This window comes from Watersipora subatra, chromosome 7 (genome assembly GCF_963576615.1).
Source record: "Watersipora subatra chromosome 7, tzWatSuba1.1, whole genome shotgun sequence".
Classification (NCBI taxonomy): domain Eukaryota; kingdom Metazoa; phylum Bryozoa; class Gymnolaemata; order Cheilostomatida; family Watersiporidae; genus Watersipora; species Watersipora subatra.
The window spans coordinates 47,534,209-47,548,916 of record NC_088714.1 but is presented as its reverse complement, the minus strand read 5'-3'; the positions used below and the strand labels follow the sequence as shown (position 1 = coordinate 47,548,916).

The following is a 14,708-nucleotide window of genomic DNA, read 5'->3' as shown; positions in this document are numbered from 1 at the left end:
CAGGTGTCTAATACAGTGGTCCAGCTTAACTGCTTCAAAATCTCATTTGATTCATTAGTTTGTTATTAGTTTAATTTCTATTTGGCCACTCTTTGTATTATCAATAATATAAAAGCTTCTAAATCATTGGTATTATCCATTACCATGTGTGTAAGATTCTTGCCTTTTTCATCCAGTCATTATATAAGTTTTATATATTTTCAATAAAATATGCAGTCTCAGATGCACAAACTATGAAAAAATTGTGCAGTTTTTAATGCTAAGTCAATAGGAATCATAGATTAGCTGATTCACTCTACACATCACCATGACGTTGCGTCAAGCCATTTATACACCTCACCTATTTTTATTATTCGCATATCTTTGGTTATTTCTTCAACTAAAGTAAGATTTACCTTACCACGTGCGGATAACCCTAGCTTCCTTAAATAATCGTTTACATTATAGGCGGTATTGATGCGCGAACCGCTGCCCGGTCACACAAATGTTCGTTACGTTTAGCCGCTGCTCGTTTTTTTCTATGATAGCGAACCAACCAATCACAGAGCTTCCCTTCAAAGCGCAAAAGACCCAAAAATTAGTCTATGTATCCGGTTAAGCTTTATTGAAATTTCTTTTAAAACAATTTGCGTAATTTTCAGCACTTTTAAAAATTAAATTGTTCAAATTTTATTGCAATTTTTATTTAGTTTAACGATCAATTTGCTGTGTGATTATATACTCGTAGTTTTTTTAGTTATAAGTAAGAAACAGCGTAATTATAACACGAATTACCTCTCTTACAAAACCAACATTACTTCTCCTACAAAACCAACCAGCCTTTCACAACAGTACACACAGGTTCGTTGGGCTAGATATCTAGTACTAGTTTCTTTCTCTGTTAAATAACTGAAGTTTTGTGTTATTTTAGGTGAGACTTTCGTTGTCAGATAGTAAAAGCTGCTCTGCTAGAGCTCATTTTATCTGTCGTATTCAATATCAACGTAGCGAACGTACACGCAAGTTTACTACGAAGCATCGTTATTCATTATTATCAATTTTGTCCAGTTTTTCGTATTGTTGAGCTGTTATTATTTTAATTCACAAATATTTGAATGTTGGAAAGTTCAGGTACTCTTGTATCGGCGTGCTAAAAGAGAAATTAAATAATTGTAGTCTGTAAATAATACAAACGTCGACATTTTGCCTTTCTAATTTTTCAGCGCAATTATATCACATATGCATTTTTAAAGTTTTTTTCGGACTTTGTCAACGAAACGCAGTAGGCCTACTATAGTTTTTTTAATGGCTATCTGGCATCATGTTGAGCTTCAAACAAATTTGGTGTTTTGATTGATGCCAATGGACGCTACTTGTCCCACTAATATGTTATACGGTTGTACTATTAAGATCTGTAAATGTCTTCACATTATTTTACACACCATACGTATAGATAAAACTAGCTGTGCTACCTGGTGTGGCCTGGGTAATAAAAAAGTCTGATCAGAAAATTGATTTGTATTTAACATATAACAACATTTGCCATTCTAGCTTTCAAATTACATACCATGAAAAAAGTGTTTTGTGTAATTGAAATAAATTAAGAGAGAAAATAAAAACAACTGTAAAGGTTTTCAAACTTTGTCAAACAACTTTTAAACTTCATATCATGAAGAAAATGTTTCACGCAGGTTGAATAAATTAAAAAAAATAAACATGACCATAAGAAGGTTTAGATGTAAATGTGAAATAATTAGCAAGTAATAGCTAAATTAAGTCAGTTTTGCTACGATTACAATAAAAAATGATTCGGTAATGATACAATTAATACGAACTGAGAAAACAAATTAGAAATCCTGAAAATGTAGAAATAATAATAATAATTCTTGCATAGAAGTGTGTGTGTGTGTATCAAAAAGGTTACTGTTCCACCAGAAGCTATCCATCAAAACTTTGAATATGACGATACAGAAACAATATAATTGTCTGCGTGAGAATAATTGGCCTTGACCCCAGATATAGTAATTGAACCTTACAAAAAATAGTTCTTTTATAACAGGGGCATCGTAATGCATGGCCACATTGGTAAAATAATCAGCGTGCGCTATAGCTGGAATGACAGACAGATCCACACACATAGTTTGAAAAAAAAAAAATATATATATATATATATATATATATAGATAGATAGATTGTGCATCTGTCCAAGCTATGAAATATTTATTTTGCTTTATCTTCTTCAGATGCATGCTATATGAGGTTTACACTTGTTGGGCACATACATATACGAGGTCTGATCCAAAAGTTCTCGGAATGGAGTTGTATACTCGTACATATTCACACGATGGAAAAACCCATTGCAGGGTGTGCTGTGAAACACCTCTGGAGTGTTGTCACAAAATTTCAGGTTGCTATGACAATGCGTTCTCATGTGAGCTAGCGATATGTCAAGGTCTGTCCGGTGCTTCCGTCTTTTTTTTAAACAAATTTATCGTCATGTCTAATCAATCGGAACAGCGTATTTGCATTAAATTTTTTGCGAAATTAGGGAAAACAAGTACTCAGACAGTTGAAATGTTCACTATTGCTCTTGAATATGCTGTTATATAAAAAACACAAATTTTTGAGTGGTACATGTACAAACGTTTTTGTGAAGGTAGAGACAGCACTGAAGAGGACGCGAGGTCTGGCAGACCAGCGTCGGCAAGAACCTGCTCGTAAATTGACAGTGCGAGGTCACTAGTCATGCCAGATCGACGTTTAACCATTAGAGATATCTTGAGAGACTGGACTTAGTTTTGGAACTGTTCAAAAAGTTTTAACTGACAATTTAAACAATTTTTTAACAAATTAAACGTGTCGCAGCAAAGTTCGTGCCAAGCTTGCTGACTGATGACCAAAACGAGGTCAGGATGCACGCTTGCAACGATTTTAAGGAAGCTTTCAAGAATGATCAAAACTTTATTTTAAAGGTCGTAATATCCTTGTTTTTCCTAATTTCATACAAAATTTAATGCAAATGCGCTGTTCTGGTTTATTAGACATGATGATAAATTTTTTTTTTAAAAAGACGGAAGCACCGGACAGACCTTGACATATCGTTAGCTCACATGAGAACGCATTGTCATAGCAACCTGAAATTTTGTGACAACACTTCAGAGGTGTTTCCCAGCCAACCCTGCAATGGGTTTTTTCCATCATGTGAATATGCATGAGTATACAACTCCATTCCGAGAACTTTTGGATCAGACTTCGTAGTTGTATCAATTCAGCTTTGGTTATCAGGCTGTTTTGATCAATTATTATGACTTAGTCGCCTCGCTTTTTTCTCATATGTGCTATCGAATAGTTTGTACTAGAACTTGTTGCTCTATCATTATCTTGGAATTCATTTTTGAATTTGACAAACTTACTTTGAATTATTACTCAAAGTATGTCTTTCAATTATTACTGATTTTGGTTAATAATTGTGAATTGATATGGAACTGCAAGCTTTATTTCACATCAGAATTGACGTACTCTGCAGCCAAGAGGATAACTACGCATTAATCACAAAGCAACAAATGCAGTTTATTTGTACCTTGTAAGTGAAACCATATGTTACCGATAAAATAATAGTTTGCTGAAACGATTTATTAGAATATACATATAACTTAAATTGGAAAAATTGATGGCTTTGAGGCTAAGTTTACTCCTGGCACTGAACCCTAATTATAAAGTACTTTCCCATGATGTCTAATACGAGTCATAGCAAGCACTTCCTTGACTTGGTTGTCTTTAAAAAAAATGGAAGGCTGTTCTGTCAACCATTGATGACACAAAAATCCTGATACAGTGATTGTATGCATTGAATCTGCTAGTTTTACTTTAAAGTGAATTATGAAGATATTCGACACAACTTCTACTGTCAAACCTCAACTAACAAAGCTAATTCATTCTGATATTTGTTATGTCAGAACCATCATATGATAAAACAGATGTTATTATGGGAAAACATTTCATTTTGTTGGTTTAGTTAGTTTTTCTTTAAAATAATCTATAAAGATTTAGAACTAATAACTCATACATGCATTTTATTAATGAAAAAGCACTGTATTGGAGTTGTCTGCCCTCAAAGTCCATACTGTCTTATAACATTTTTAGTAAATGCCCAATTAACCATACTAATTGTTGTTATTGTAGACAGGATTCTATTTGAAGAATGCCTCAAGTGTCAACTGAACCACCAAAGTAGGCTGACTTTAATTCTTATTCTTTTATTGCCTCTTTGTATGTCATCCACAATGTGACAGTTGGATGTTGATGTGCATCAATGAAGTATTTTGACAATGCTGTGCAGGTACCCAGGACTCACCCCTCCTCTTTCAACAGACCAACCTACCGCAGAAGAGAAAGCTTTCAGTAAGGCTCTGGAAAATTGCATGAGAAGCAATTTTGATGTGTTTGAGACTGAAGCCGAGATCAATCACAGGTATATTCTGAGTGTACTCAGTACACTAGCTCATTAATTTTCTAGTTTAATTGACTGCTTGGTCATGTTGGATAGAGATCATTGAGGAATTGATTTAGGTGCTAAAATAACAATTGTTTTTATTATTGTTATTTTTCATTTTTTTTGGCGTCTATTAGCCATGAATATTAGTGTTAATCAAGACTGTTTGTTGCGTCTATTAGCCATGAATATTAGTGTTAATCAAGACTGTTTGTTGTGTCTATTAGCCATGAATATTAGTGTTAATCAAGACTGTTTGTTGTGTCTATTAGCCATGAATATTAGTGTTAATCAAGACTGTTTGTTGCGTCTATTAGCCATGAATATTAGTGTTAATCAAGACTGTTTGTTGTGTCTATTAGCCATGAATATTAGTGTTAATCAAGACTGTTTGTTGTGTCTATTAGCCATGAATATTAGTGTTAATCAAGACTGTTTGTTGCGTCTATTAGCCATGAATATTAGTGTTAATCAAGACTGTTTGTTGTGTCTATTAGCCATGAATATTAGTGTTAATCAAGACTGTTTGTTGTGTCTATTAGCCATGAATATTAGTGTTAATCAAGACTGTTTGTTGCGTCTATTAGCCATGAATATTAGTGTTAATCAAGACTGTTTGTTGTGTCTATTAGCCATGAATATTAGTGTTAATCAAGACTGTTTGTTGCGTCTATTAGCCATGAATATTAGTGTTAATCAAGACTGTTTGTTGTGTCTATTAGCCATGAATATTAGTGTTAATCAAGACTGTTTGTTGTGTCTATTAGCCATGAATATTAGTGTTAATCAAGACTGTTTGTTGCGTCTATTAGCCATGAATATTAGTGTTAATCAAGACTGTTTGTTGTGTCTATTAGCCATGAATATTAGTGTTAATCAAGACTGTTTGTTGTGTCTATTAGCCATGAATATTAGTGTTAATCAAGACTGTTTGTTGCGTCTATTAGCCATGAATATTAGTGTTAATCAAGACTGTTTGTTGTGTCTATTAGCCATGAATATTAGTGTTAATCAAGACTGTTTGTTGTGTCTATTAGCCATGAATATTAGTGTTAATCAAGACTGTTTGTTGTGTCTATTAGCCATGAATATTAGTGTTAATCAAGACTGTTTGTTGTGTCTATTAGCCATGAATATTAGTGTTAATCAAGACTGTTTGTTGTGTCTATTAGCCATGAATATTAGTGTTAATCAAGACTGTTTGTTGTGTCTATTAGCCATGAATATTAGTGTTAATCAAGACTGTTTGTTGTGTCTATTAGCCATGAATATTAGTGTTAATCAAGACTGTTTGTTGTGTCTATTAGCCATGAATATTAGTGTTAATCAAGACTGTTTGTTGTGTCTATTAGCCATGAATATTAGTGTTAATCAAGACTGTTTGTTGTGTCTATTAGCCATGAATATTAGTGTTAATCAAGACTGTTTGTTGTGTCTATTAGCCATGAATATTAGTGTTAATCAAGACTGTTTGTTGTGTCTATTAGCCATGAATATTAGTGTTAATCAAGACTGTTTGTTGTGTCTATTAGCCATGAATATTAGTGTTAATCAAGACTGTTTGTTGTGTCTATTAGCCATGAATATTAGTGTTAATCAAGACTGTTTGTTGTGTCTATTAGCCATGAATATTAGTGTTAATCAAGACTGTTTGTTGCGTCTATTAGCCATGAATATTAGTGTTAATCAAGACTGTTTGTTGCATCTATTAGCCATGAATATTAGTGTTAATCAAGACTGTTTGTTGCGTCTATTAGCCATGAATATTAGTGTTAATCAAGACTGTTTGTTGTGTCTATTAGCCATGAATATTAGTGTTAATCAAGACTGTTTGTTGTAGCCATTTTCGTCCATCACTAAATATAAAGTAGATTCCATTCTTAGCACAGGTAAAGACAAATCTACCTGCAATTCTAACCTGAGGGTATTGTAGAAAATCTTGACTCAATTCTAACAGTGACATGTCTCCTTGCTTGGATTTCAAAGGCGCTTTCAGATTTTAGAAATGTGTTTCAAAATAATTACAAAAAGTGTTACATGGTTTTACTTTTCGTAAAACCTCTATTTGAATGCCATGATGCTGTATTTTTAACGCCTCCGTTATAGGGGCGTTGTATTAGAGGTGAAGTTCAAATAAAAGGTGGTGCTTTATTTCAGGGTATTAAATTTAACCCTTTTTACGGGTGAAGCGATGCTAATGTCGCTTATATTTTGCTCTCCTTTGGGCAGAGTGACATTAATGCCATTGACCTCAGATTTTTTGCTAAACTGTTATTCATATACATCCAAGTATCATACTAAGTTGAACAGTACATTATATATCATGATATTAAATGAATAAGTCGTATTCGACTGATTTAATTATTTTGATGGTGTCGCTTTTAAAGTTATAAAGAAGAAACCTTAAAGCTTTGGAGTTAGAAACCGACTTCAATATGCCATAAGAATGGCTGCTATTACATTATGCGGTATATATATCAGCTAACAGGAAATCCTAGAGCTGTGCAATTTTGTTGCTACTGCTGTAGCTATTAGTAATTCAGTTTCACCTACTGCGACAAAATTGAACAAAATTTTATCGAATTTCTTCCTTGTACCAGTTGTGTTTATTGTTAATGCCATCATATGTAGTTTTGGTTTACCTGCAATCATTGATTAACTCTGTCATATATTTCCTTACAATCATGATCAATATTTTAAAGATATTGCTCTGGCTTTTTCATGAGACGGGAGGATTGCAATATAGACTTGAATAGCCACTAATTTCCGAGTATCATATCGCTAATATTGTAATGTTGTCAACGATAGGAAAATTCATTAGCTCTAAAATAATGTTCACACGTTGAGTGTTCAAATAGCACTCATACCTACACAACATAAGCGTAGTGCATCGATTAGGAGTTGCCTCATTCTCTTTGATAACAAGACTTGAGACATAGATATAAAATCTGGCGGTACACTAAATTGGTTACCAAGATCCAGTTCAAAATGCTTTTTGGCAATTGATAGAAATGATATAACAGACTATATGTAGAATTGTTTAGGTGTATTAATTATTTGCGAGTTGTCTTCACTACACAATTGTAATGTCCATATAGCTTTAATACATAAATGTTGATTGATTTAAAGTTTATGTCATTATTCTGTCATTATAGAATCAATGTGTTAGCAAAGGTCAACAAGATGGCTAAGGAGTGGATTAAAGAAGAAAGCTTGCGTAAGGTAGGAAGTCAACCATAGAATTATTCCTTCACTAGAGATATGGTCTGATAAATGGCTAAGTAATGAATCATAGAGTTATTCAGTTCCTAGATGCGCTACTAGTTGCATGAAAAAGTGGCCAACCAGCAAGATATTCTTTGACTTCATGCATTAATGGATATATGATAAAGTAATCAAACATAGAGTTACTTTATTATTACATGTTACTGGGTACAACATGAAGCTGACTATCATATAGTTGTTTTTTTGTTAGATAGATGCGTTGTTGTATAATTCTGAAATTGGTGATCCTTCCTTTTAATAAGAAAATGCAGCATGTTTGCAGAATATACCACCAGCAGCGGCTGAAAAAGTAGGTGGGAAAGTATATACCTTCGGTTCATATCGCCTTGGAGTTCAAACCAAAGGTAAGATTGCTATGCCAAGTACTGTTGCTAAACACTAACAGAGTCATGTTAATTTTGTGAGTATAGCCAGTATACCCGGTACTTCCTAGTACTGTTGATATACTGAGTATAGTCAGTATACGTAGTACAGTGAAACATGGATAACTCGCCCTCGGATATATCGAACACATGGTTAACTCGAATAGATTTGCTTGGTCCGTTCCCACGCAATGATAAATGGCTTTATATAACTCGACCTCCGCACCGTTAACTCGAACAGTTTTTTGCCGAATTCACAAACGTGGTTTCCGTTCAATTTATTTCGAAGGAGTTTCCACTAGTCGCGGAGCTGAGACTACTCTGCTTTCTTAACGAAAGCGCGTTTTATACGCGTATAATGTACATATAATTTCCCCCGTACCGTATAATGGAACCGAAAAAAAAATCGTATAAAAATGATTAATAGGGTCGCTAAGACGTTCGCTTAGTTACGGCCAAGCTATAAACGTTAGAAGGTATTAGCGATAAAAATTTAATAAAGATAGACACAGCATGCAAAATACATATTGTAACAGTGATTATATGCGGATACATAAAGATAAAATGTCACAAATAGGCTCCTGGCTTGGCGTCCGCTACAACAGACATCTGCTTTACGATGGCATCACACAAGCAAAGAAAAGCGTGGAAACCTTCTGACAAACTTAAAGTACTCGAGGAAATCGAAGCAGGACAAAAGCTATCAACATTATCAAAAAGAGAAAATCTTCCAAAAAGTACAGTGTCAACATGGATTAAACAAAAAGAAAGAATAAGATCGTTATGTGACCAAAATTCATCAAGGCTAAGAGATCGTTCAACATCGCACGATGATTTGGATGGTGTATTATTGACTTGGCTTAGACAAGTTCGTAGTGATGGGCCAATTTTGTTAGAAAAGGCTAACAAGTTTTTAAGGACTATAATAACTGTTTAAAATCTATTTTTACATTAAGTCACACTGTTGATCTTTGTCAAAAAAATACCTTGTCACAGACTACACTCGATAAGTTTTTTAAATGAAACAACTGATCAGATGTAAAGCATGCTTTTTTGCATTGGTCATAAATGTTTACTTATGTCCAGTTTTAAAAATTATCAGAAAGAATAGATATTTTTCTATTGGGCTGATATTTGTTTGCGGTTTTAGGTGATGTGACTGACAAGACATTTTAAGATTAAAATTGGCAAAATTGATCTCGAGTAAAACACTCAGAAGAAAAAATGTCTTCTGAGCGTTTTAACCGCGATTAGGTTTTGCCAATTTTAATCTGAAAAAGTTCTGGCAGTCACATCACCTAAAACAACACACAAATCTCAAGTGTATAAAAATATCTATACTTTTTGATAAATACTTTAGAACTCTACATCAGATGCCCTTTAACTTACAACAAACAACCTATATTTTAGTTTTATATGTACATGTAGTTTGTATATGTATCTACTGATAAATACATTCACTTGTGACTGTGCTCTGATAACTTGAACGCTCTGATATCTCAAACACTTTCGCTCGGTCCCGTGAGGTTTGAGTTATCCATGTTTCACTGTACTTCCTAGTACTGTTGAGACACCGAGTATAGTCAGTATACCCAGTACTTCCTAGTACCATTGGTGTACTGAGTATAGTAAGTAAACCTAGTACTTCCTAGTATTGTTGGTACACTGAGTATAGTCAGGATACCCAGTACTTCCTAGTACCATTGATGTACTGAGTATAGTAAGTAAACCTAGTACTTCCTAGTATTGTTGATACACTGAGTATAGTCAGTATACCCAGTACTTCCTAGTACTGTTGAGACACTGAGTATAGTCAGTATACCTAGTACTGTTGGTACATGTACTATATTCTGATGATAGTGATAATTTGCATGTTTGCTTGACAGGTGCTGATATTGATACGTTGTGCGTTGGTCCTCGTCACATTGAACATCGTGATTTTTTCGACACATTTTATGCCAAACTATCTGCCTGCCCTAACGTTAAAAGTTTGCACGTAAGTCCCACATACATCTATCTTTCACTGTTATTCTTTCTATGATAAATATAGTACACTAGAACAGTAATTATAGATTAGCTAGTTCTCATGACCAACACTACAGTATTGCTACTAACATACTATTAATTCTTGTAGGCAGTAGAAGAAGCCTTCGTTCCAGTAATAAAAATGACATTTGATGGAATTGAGGTAAGACCTAAAGCTAACTCTAATAGGACAGCAGTATTACGTAAACTACATTTCTGGTTACTGATAAAATACATGGTGGATCTGTAGTTTAGATATTTGTTGTGGCTAGAGACACCAAGACTACTGGATGATGCATCACTTAGACACATAGCATTCACCAGTGACAATTAACCTCATTCATGCGAAGCTCATGACATTTTTGCTGGATTTTTTAGTACAGTAAGTTGTAGTTTCTACAACGTAAATAATTCGTTCCAGCAATGCTTAGAGCATATAGGGAAATTACTTGATACAAACAGTAAAACACGTCATATAAACTGCCTAATCCGTTCCAAGATCTTTCTAAGCTCACCCCTTTGGACATACAAAATAGCAAAAATAAAGTTAACCCTTCAATTTGTTGGCTGTACCGTAATTGTAATATTATTAGCTTGCATTTACGACTTTTCTCCTTGTTCTGATCAATTTTACTGGTTTTATCGATTGCGGTAATTTACAGTAAGTTAGGGAGCGCACATCTTCGATGTTCATTTGCGACAATTTGTTTATTCTTTTTAAACAGGTGTCTATTCTGCTAAGTAAAACTAATAACAATTATTTTATCTGTCTACAATAACGCAAAACAAAAAGAATATTTTTCCCATAAAAAGGTGGTATTACCTGTTTTTGTCTATCTGTATCCAGGGTCCAGGTTAGCATAAATGATAGCGTTTGGCGATACATTAACTCGTGACATTCAGATTGGCAGACCGACGCTGTCAAACCTGCACCAATTGATTGCCTTCTAAGTATTTATGAACAATTGCTCAGCTACCTATTCTCTGTTTTGTCGACACATCTGACGATCTATTACGATGAACTAGAATACCATGGAAGTTGTATATAATATATATTATGGAATATGGGTTAACAACATTTTGTGATAGCAATAACATCTAAGTAACAGTTTGAGTCGCTGTACTTTTGCTCAACGGTAAAATGCTACACATTAATGAATTGATGAAAACAGCAAAGCGATGCGATATTCTTTTTTATGGTAGGAATCCTACCAAAACATGAGTTTCAATAGATTTAACTTCTCGAAGAAATATTTTAAAAAGCCTTTATGAACAGTTCCAATCTACGCCAGTGACCTTCATTTATTTGTCGCAAATGAGAATATCATTGTCTATATATAAGTATGCAACTAATCTTGTTGTAGTGGTTCGAGATAGAATCATACATTAACCTAGCTTGTGCTTGACATGAATTCAATGTAATAGATATCATGTTCGTTAAAACAATTTGCTTCAACCAATCACAAATGTGTTAGCTTCATCTCTACTTTTGATAGGATACCTGCTGAGTGTGGATTGTCTATATGAAGTTACAGTCTACGAATGATTTAACTATCATTTTCTATTTGTATCAACAATGAAAAAGAAACATTAAAACTGCTTATTTATTATTTCTAGTAACTTTTTAAAATGCATAAAATGAGCTCGTTGCAACCATAATTGGGCAATGAGATGCAAGTTGTGTAGAAGTGTTTGAAACCAACTGGGCTGCCAGGGGATGCCACTGGGAACCTGTGCTGAGCAGCTCAATATCTATATCGATGGCTAACAATCATGCTGGGAGGTGCACTAGACAACGTAACAATCATAATACAGTCTTGTCTGTTACGAGTCTTAGTGCTTAGTTTGCCGATACTATTATTTATAGACATGGTAGTGTGGGACAATTCCTATTTGATAGCTGTAACCTGATGTACAGTAGACTCGTCATATGATTTTAATTGATTCCAGTGTGGGCATTGGAAAGCGGATGTCGTATAGAGAGGTACAAAAGCCTATAGTAAATATCTAATACAAACGCCCCTTGGTGAAATCGTCAGCATTTTATATATGTACTGTAAATATTAAAAATTAGTAACAAAATAATATGATTATCTTAGTAACTAAAGTTACTTACAGTAATTAGTTACTGTAAGTAACTAAATACTGTAGTTACAGTAACTACAGTAAACTTTAATTACTTACAGTAACTTTGGTTACTGTAAGTAACTAAAGTTACTGTAAGTAACTTTAGTGTGTTCAGTGGTTATGATCTGCAATAAAATGTAATGTAACAATGCACTATATGCAGTACGTGCCGTAGATGTGTAACAGAAACGCTGAATTTAACTCGAATGAATTTAGCTTACTAAACACATACTGTAAGCTAAGTTTTAGTATGTATTTTCACCTATTTTATTGAACTTCAACTCTTTCATCGGCTGAAATTTTATCACTTAACTGTTTCTGGTTTCGTTTTCACAATAACTAATAACGCTGAACTGAGAGCGATTGAGCATCGTATTTTTTCATGCATTGTGTGAGGGATTTCGACGGATAGCATATAGACATATTTGTTGTTCTGACGTGTTCAGCACACTGAACGCCAATTTGAATCTTGAGAGAAAGTTTTGTTAATATCATATAGTGGAAAATATTTGCATAGAAGGCGAGAAAAATCATCATGTTCTACATCGCAGGGCAAAAAAATTGTATAATTGTAGCGATTTATATTTGTCATCACATTTATATTTACATTTCTCAAAGTTTATATGTGTGTCTGTGTATGTCCAGCTATAGCTATTGAAATCTTGGAATTAAAATTTTGCATTCTGATGTGTTTGAACTCACAGAGATTGCAACCGCAAGTTTTAAATCCACGCGCTCCACCACGAAGCTATACAAGGCGTATTGATAAAATACCTTATTATATACCATATAACGTATGCACACGCTAAATGACCTATTATTTAAGCATTGAGCCCACGCGTTACGATTCCCCTGTTATAAAATATTTTTCGCTCAACTCTAGGAAACACGATGCTTTTTCGTTTGGACGAATTTTTTTTGCCACACAGTATCAACAACAATTTCTTTCGAAATTAAAATTTGGCGACTTGTGTACTGATTATATATGTTATTAAGAGATATACGTTGCTCGCCATGGCAAGTTCAGCAGTATCTGTTATGGTGAAGACAGATTCACAACTTGATAAATGATAAAATTTTAGTTAGAAGTTTGATGTTTACTAAAATACATACTAAAATTTCCTTCAAGTATGTGTTTAGTTAACTAAATTAATTTAAGTTGGATTCAGCGTTTATATTACACGTCTGTCTCGAAGGTAAGAACTTTCTACGTAGTACATTGTAATGTATATTATGTAGAAGATCATAACAGAAAAATGCACTAAAGTCATTGTGGGTAACTATAGCTAGTAAGGTTAACATACTATTGTTACTATTTTTTAAAGATTATGATTTTTACCAAGAGTTGATTGCATTACATAATTACTATGGGGTTCTATACCACACTCTATGTATGTCTAAAGCCTACGATATTTTCGCATGTCAACACTGGCATGCGAAATTTGGCATGCCAATTTTCGCATGCCAACACTGAAACAAACTAAAATGATATAATTGTATACCCAATAATGTTTCATTGTAATCGTAACAAAGCAGCCTATATTTAGCCATCACTTGCTACGGCTTCTAAATTCACGTTTAAACAGCTTTACATTTTTATTTTCAATTTTTTCTCATGATATGAAGTTTAAAAGTTAGAATGGTAAATGTATATATTAAATAAAAATAAATTTTCTGTCCAAAGACTTTTTTATTACCTGGGCAGCACCGGGTAGTACAGCTAGTCTTTGTATATACAGTGAAACTCGGCTAACTCGACCTTCACGGGACCAAGAAAAAGTTTTCAAGTTATCAGAGCGTTCAAGTTATGAGAACATTGTCACAAGTGCATATATTTATCAGTACATATAAATCAAAAGCATTGATTGCTTGTTGCGAGTTAAAGGGCCTCTCGTGTAATGTTTAACAATTTTTATCAGAATGTACAAATATTTTCCTATTACTTGAGATTTGTTTGTCTGTTTTAGGTGATGTGACTGCCAGGACGTTTTCAGACTAAAATAGACAAAACCTGATCGCGGTTGAAACGCTCAGAAAAAAGACATATGTTTCTTTTGAGTGTTTTAACAAAAACCAGTTTTACCGATTTTTTAAAAAGTTTATCTGGATGTTAATGAAAGTTTACCTTGCTTCTTCTTGCTTACGGAGGGCTATCCCCAAGCGGATGTTTAGTAAAATTTGATTTGTCAAACCTTTAGAAAAGTTGTTAATGAAAATATTTTGCTGATAGTGGTAATAATGACTCCTAAGAACTACTAAAAGTTGATGTTTATTTCTATGGCTTGGAATAAAGTGATATTCTAAAGCGATAACAACCGTCTCGGTAGCCGTTGGGCAAAAAACTGTTCGAGTTAACGAAGTTTAGGTCGAGTTATCTAAAGCAGTTTATCATTTTGTGGGAACGGACCAAACAAATCCGTTCGAGTTAACCATGAGTT

General features: G+C 33.8%; 1 protein-coding gene across 1 annotated transcript in view; it reads left to right on the top strand.

The window, feature by feature from the left end:
- Positions 1-793: 793 nt before the first annotated feature.
- The window catches only part of LOC137399540 (poly(A) polymerase type 3-like), a 33,411-nt gene continuing 19,496 nt past the window's right edge, over positions 794-14,708 (top strand). Inside the window, exons 1-7 of the mRNA XM_068085702.1 lie at positions 794-840; positions 4,166-4,209; positions 4,319-4,450; positions 7,627-7,693; positions 8,019-8,100; positions 10,005-10,114; positions 10,253-10,306. Of these exons, the coding sequence (XP_067941803.1) occupies positions 4,181-4,209; positions 4,319-4,450; positions 7,627-7,693; positions 8,019-8,100; positions 10,005-10,114; positions 10,253-10,306 (474 nt within the window). The 5' untranslated portion in view covers positions 794-840; positions 4,166-4,180. The remainder of the gene's footprint in view (positions 841-4,165; positions 4,210-4,318; positions 4,451-7,626; positions 7,694-8,018; positions 8,101-10,004; positions 10,115-10,252; positions 10,307-14,708) is intronic.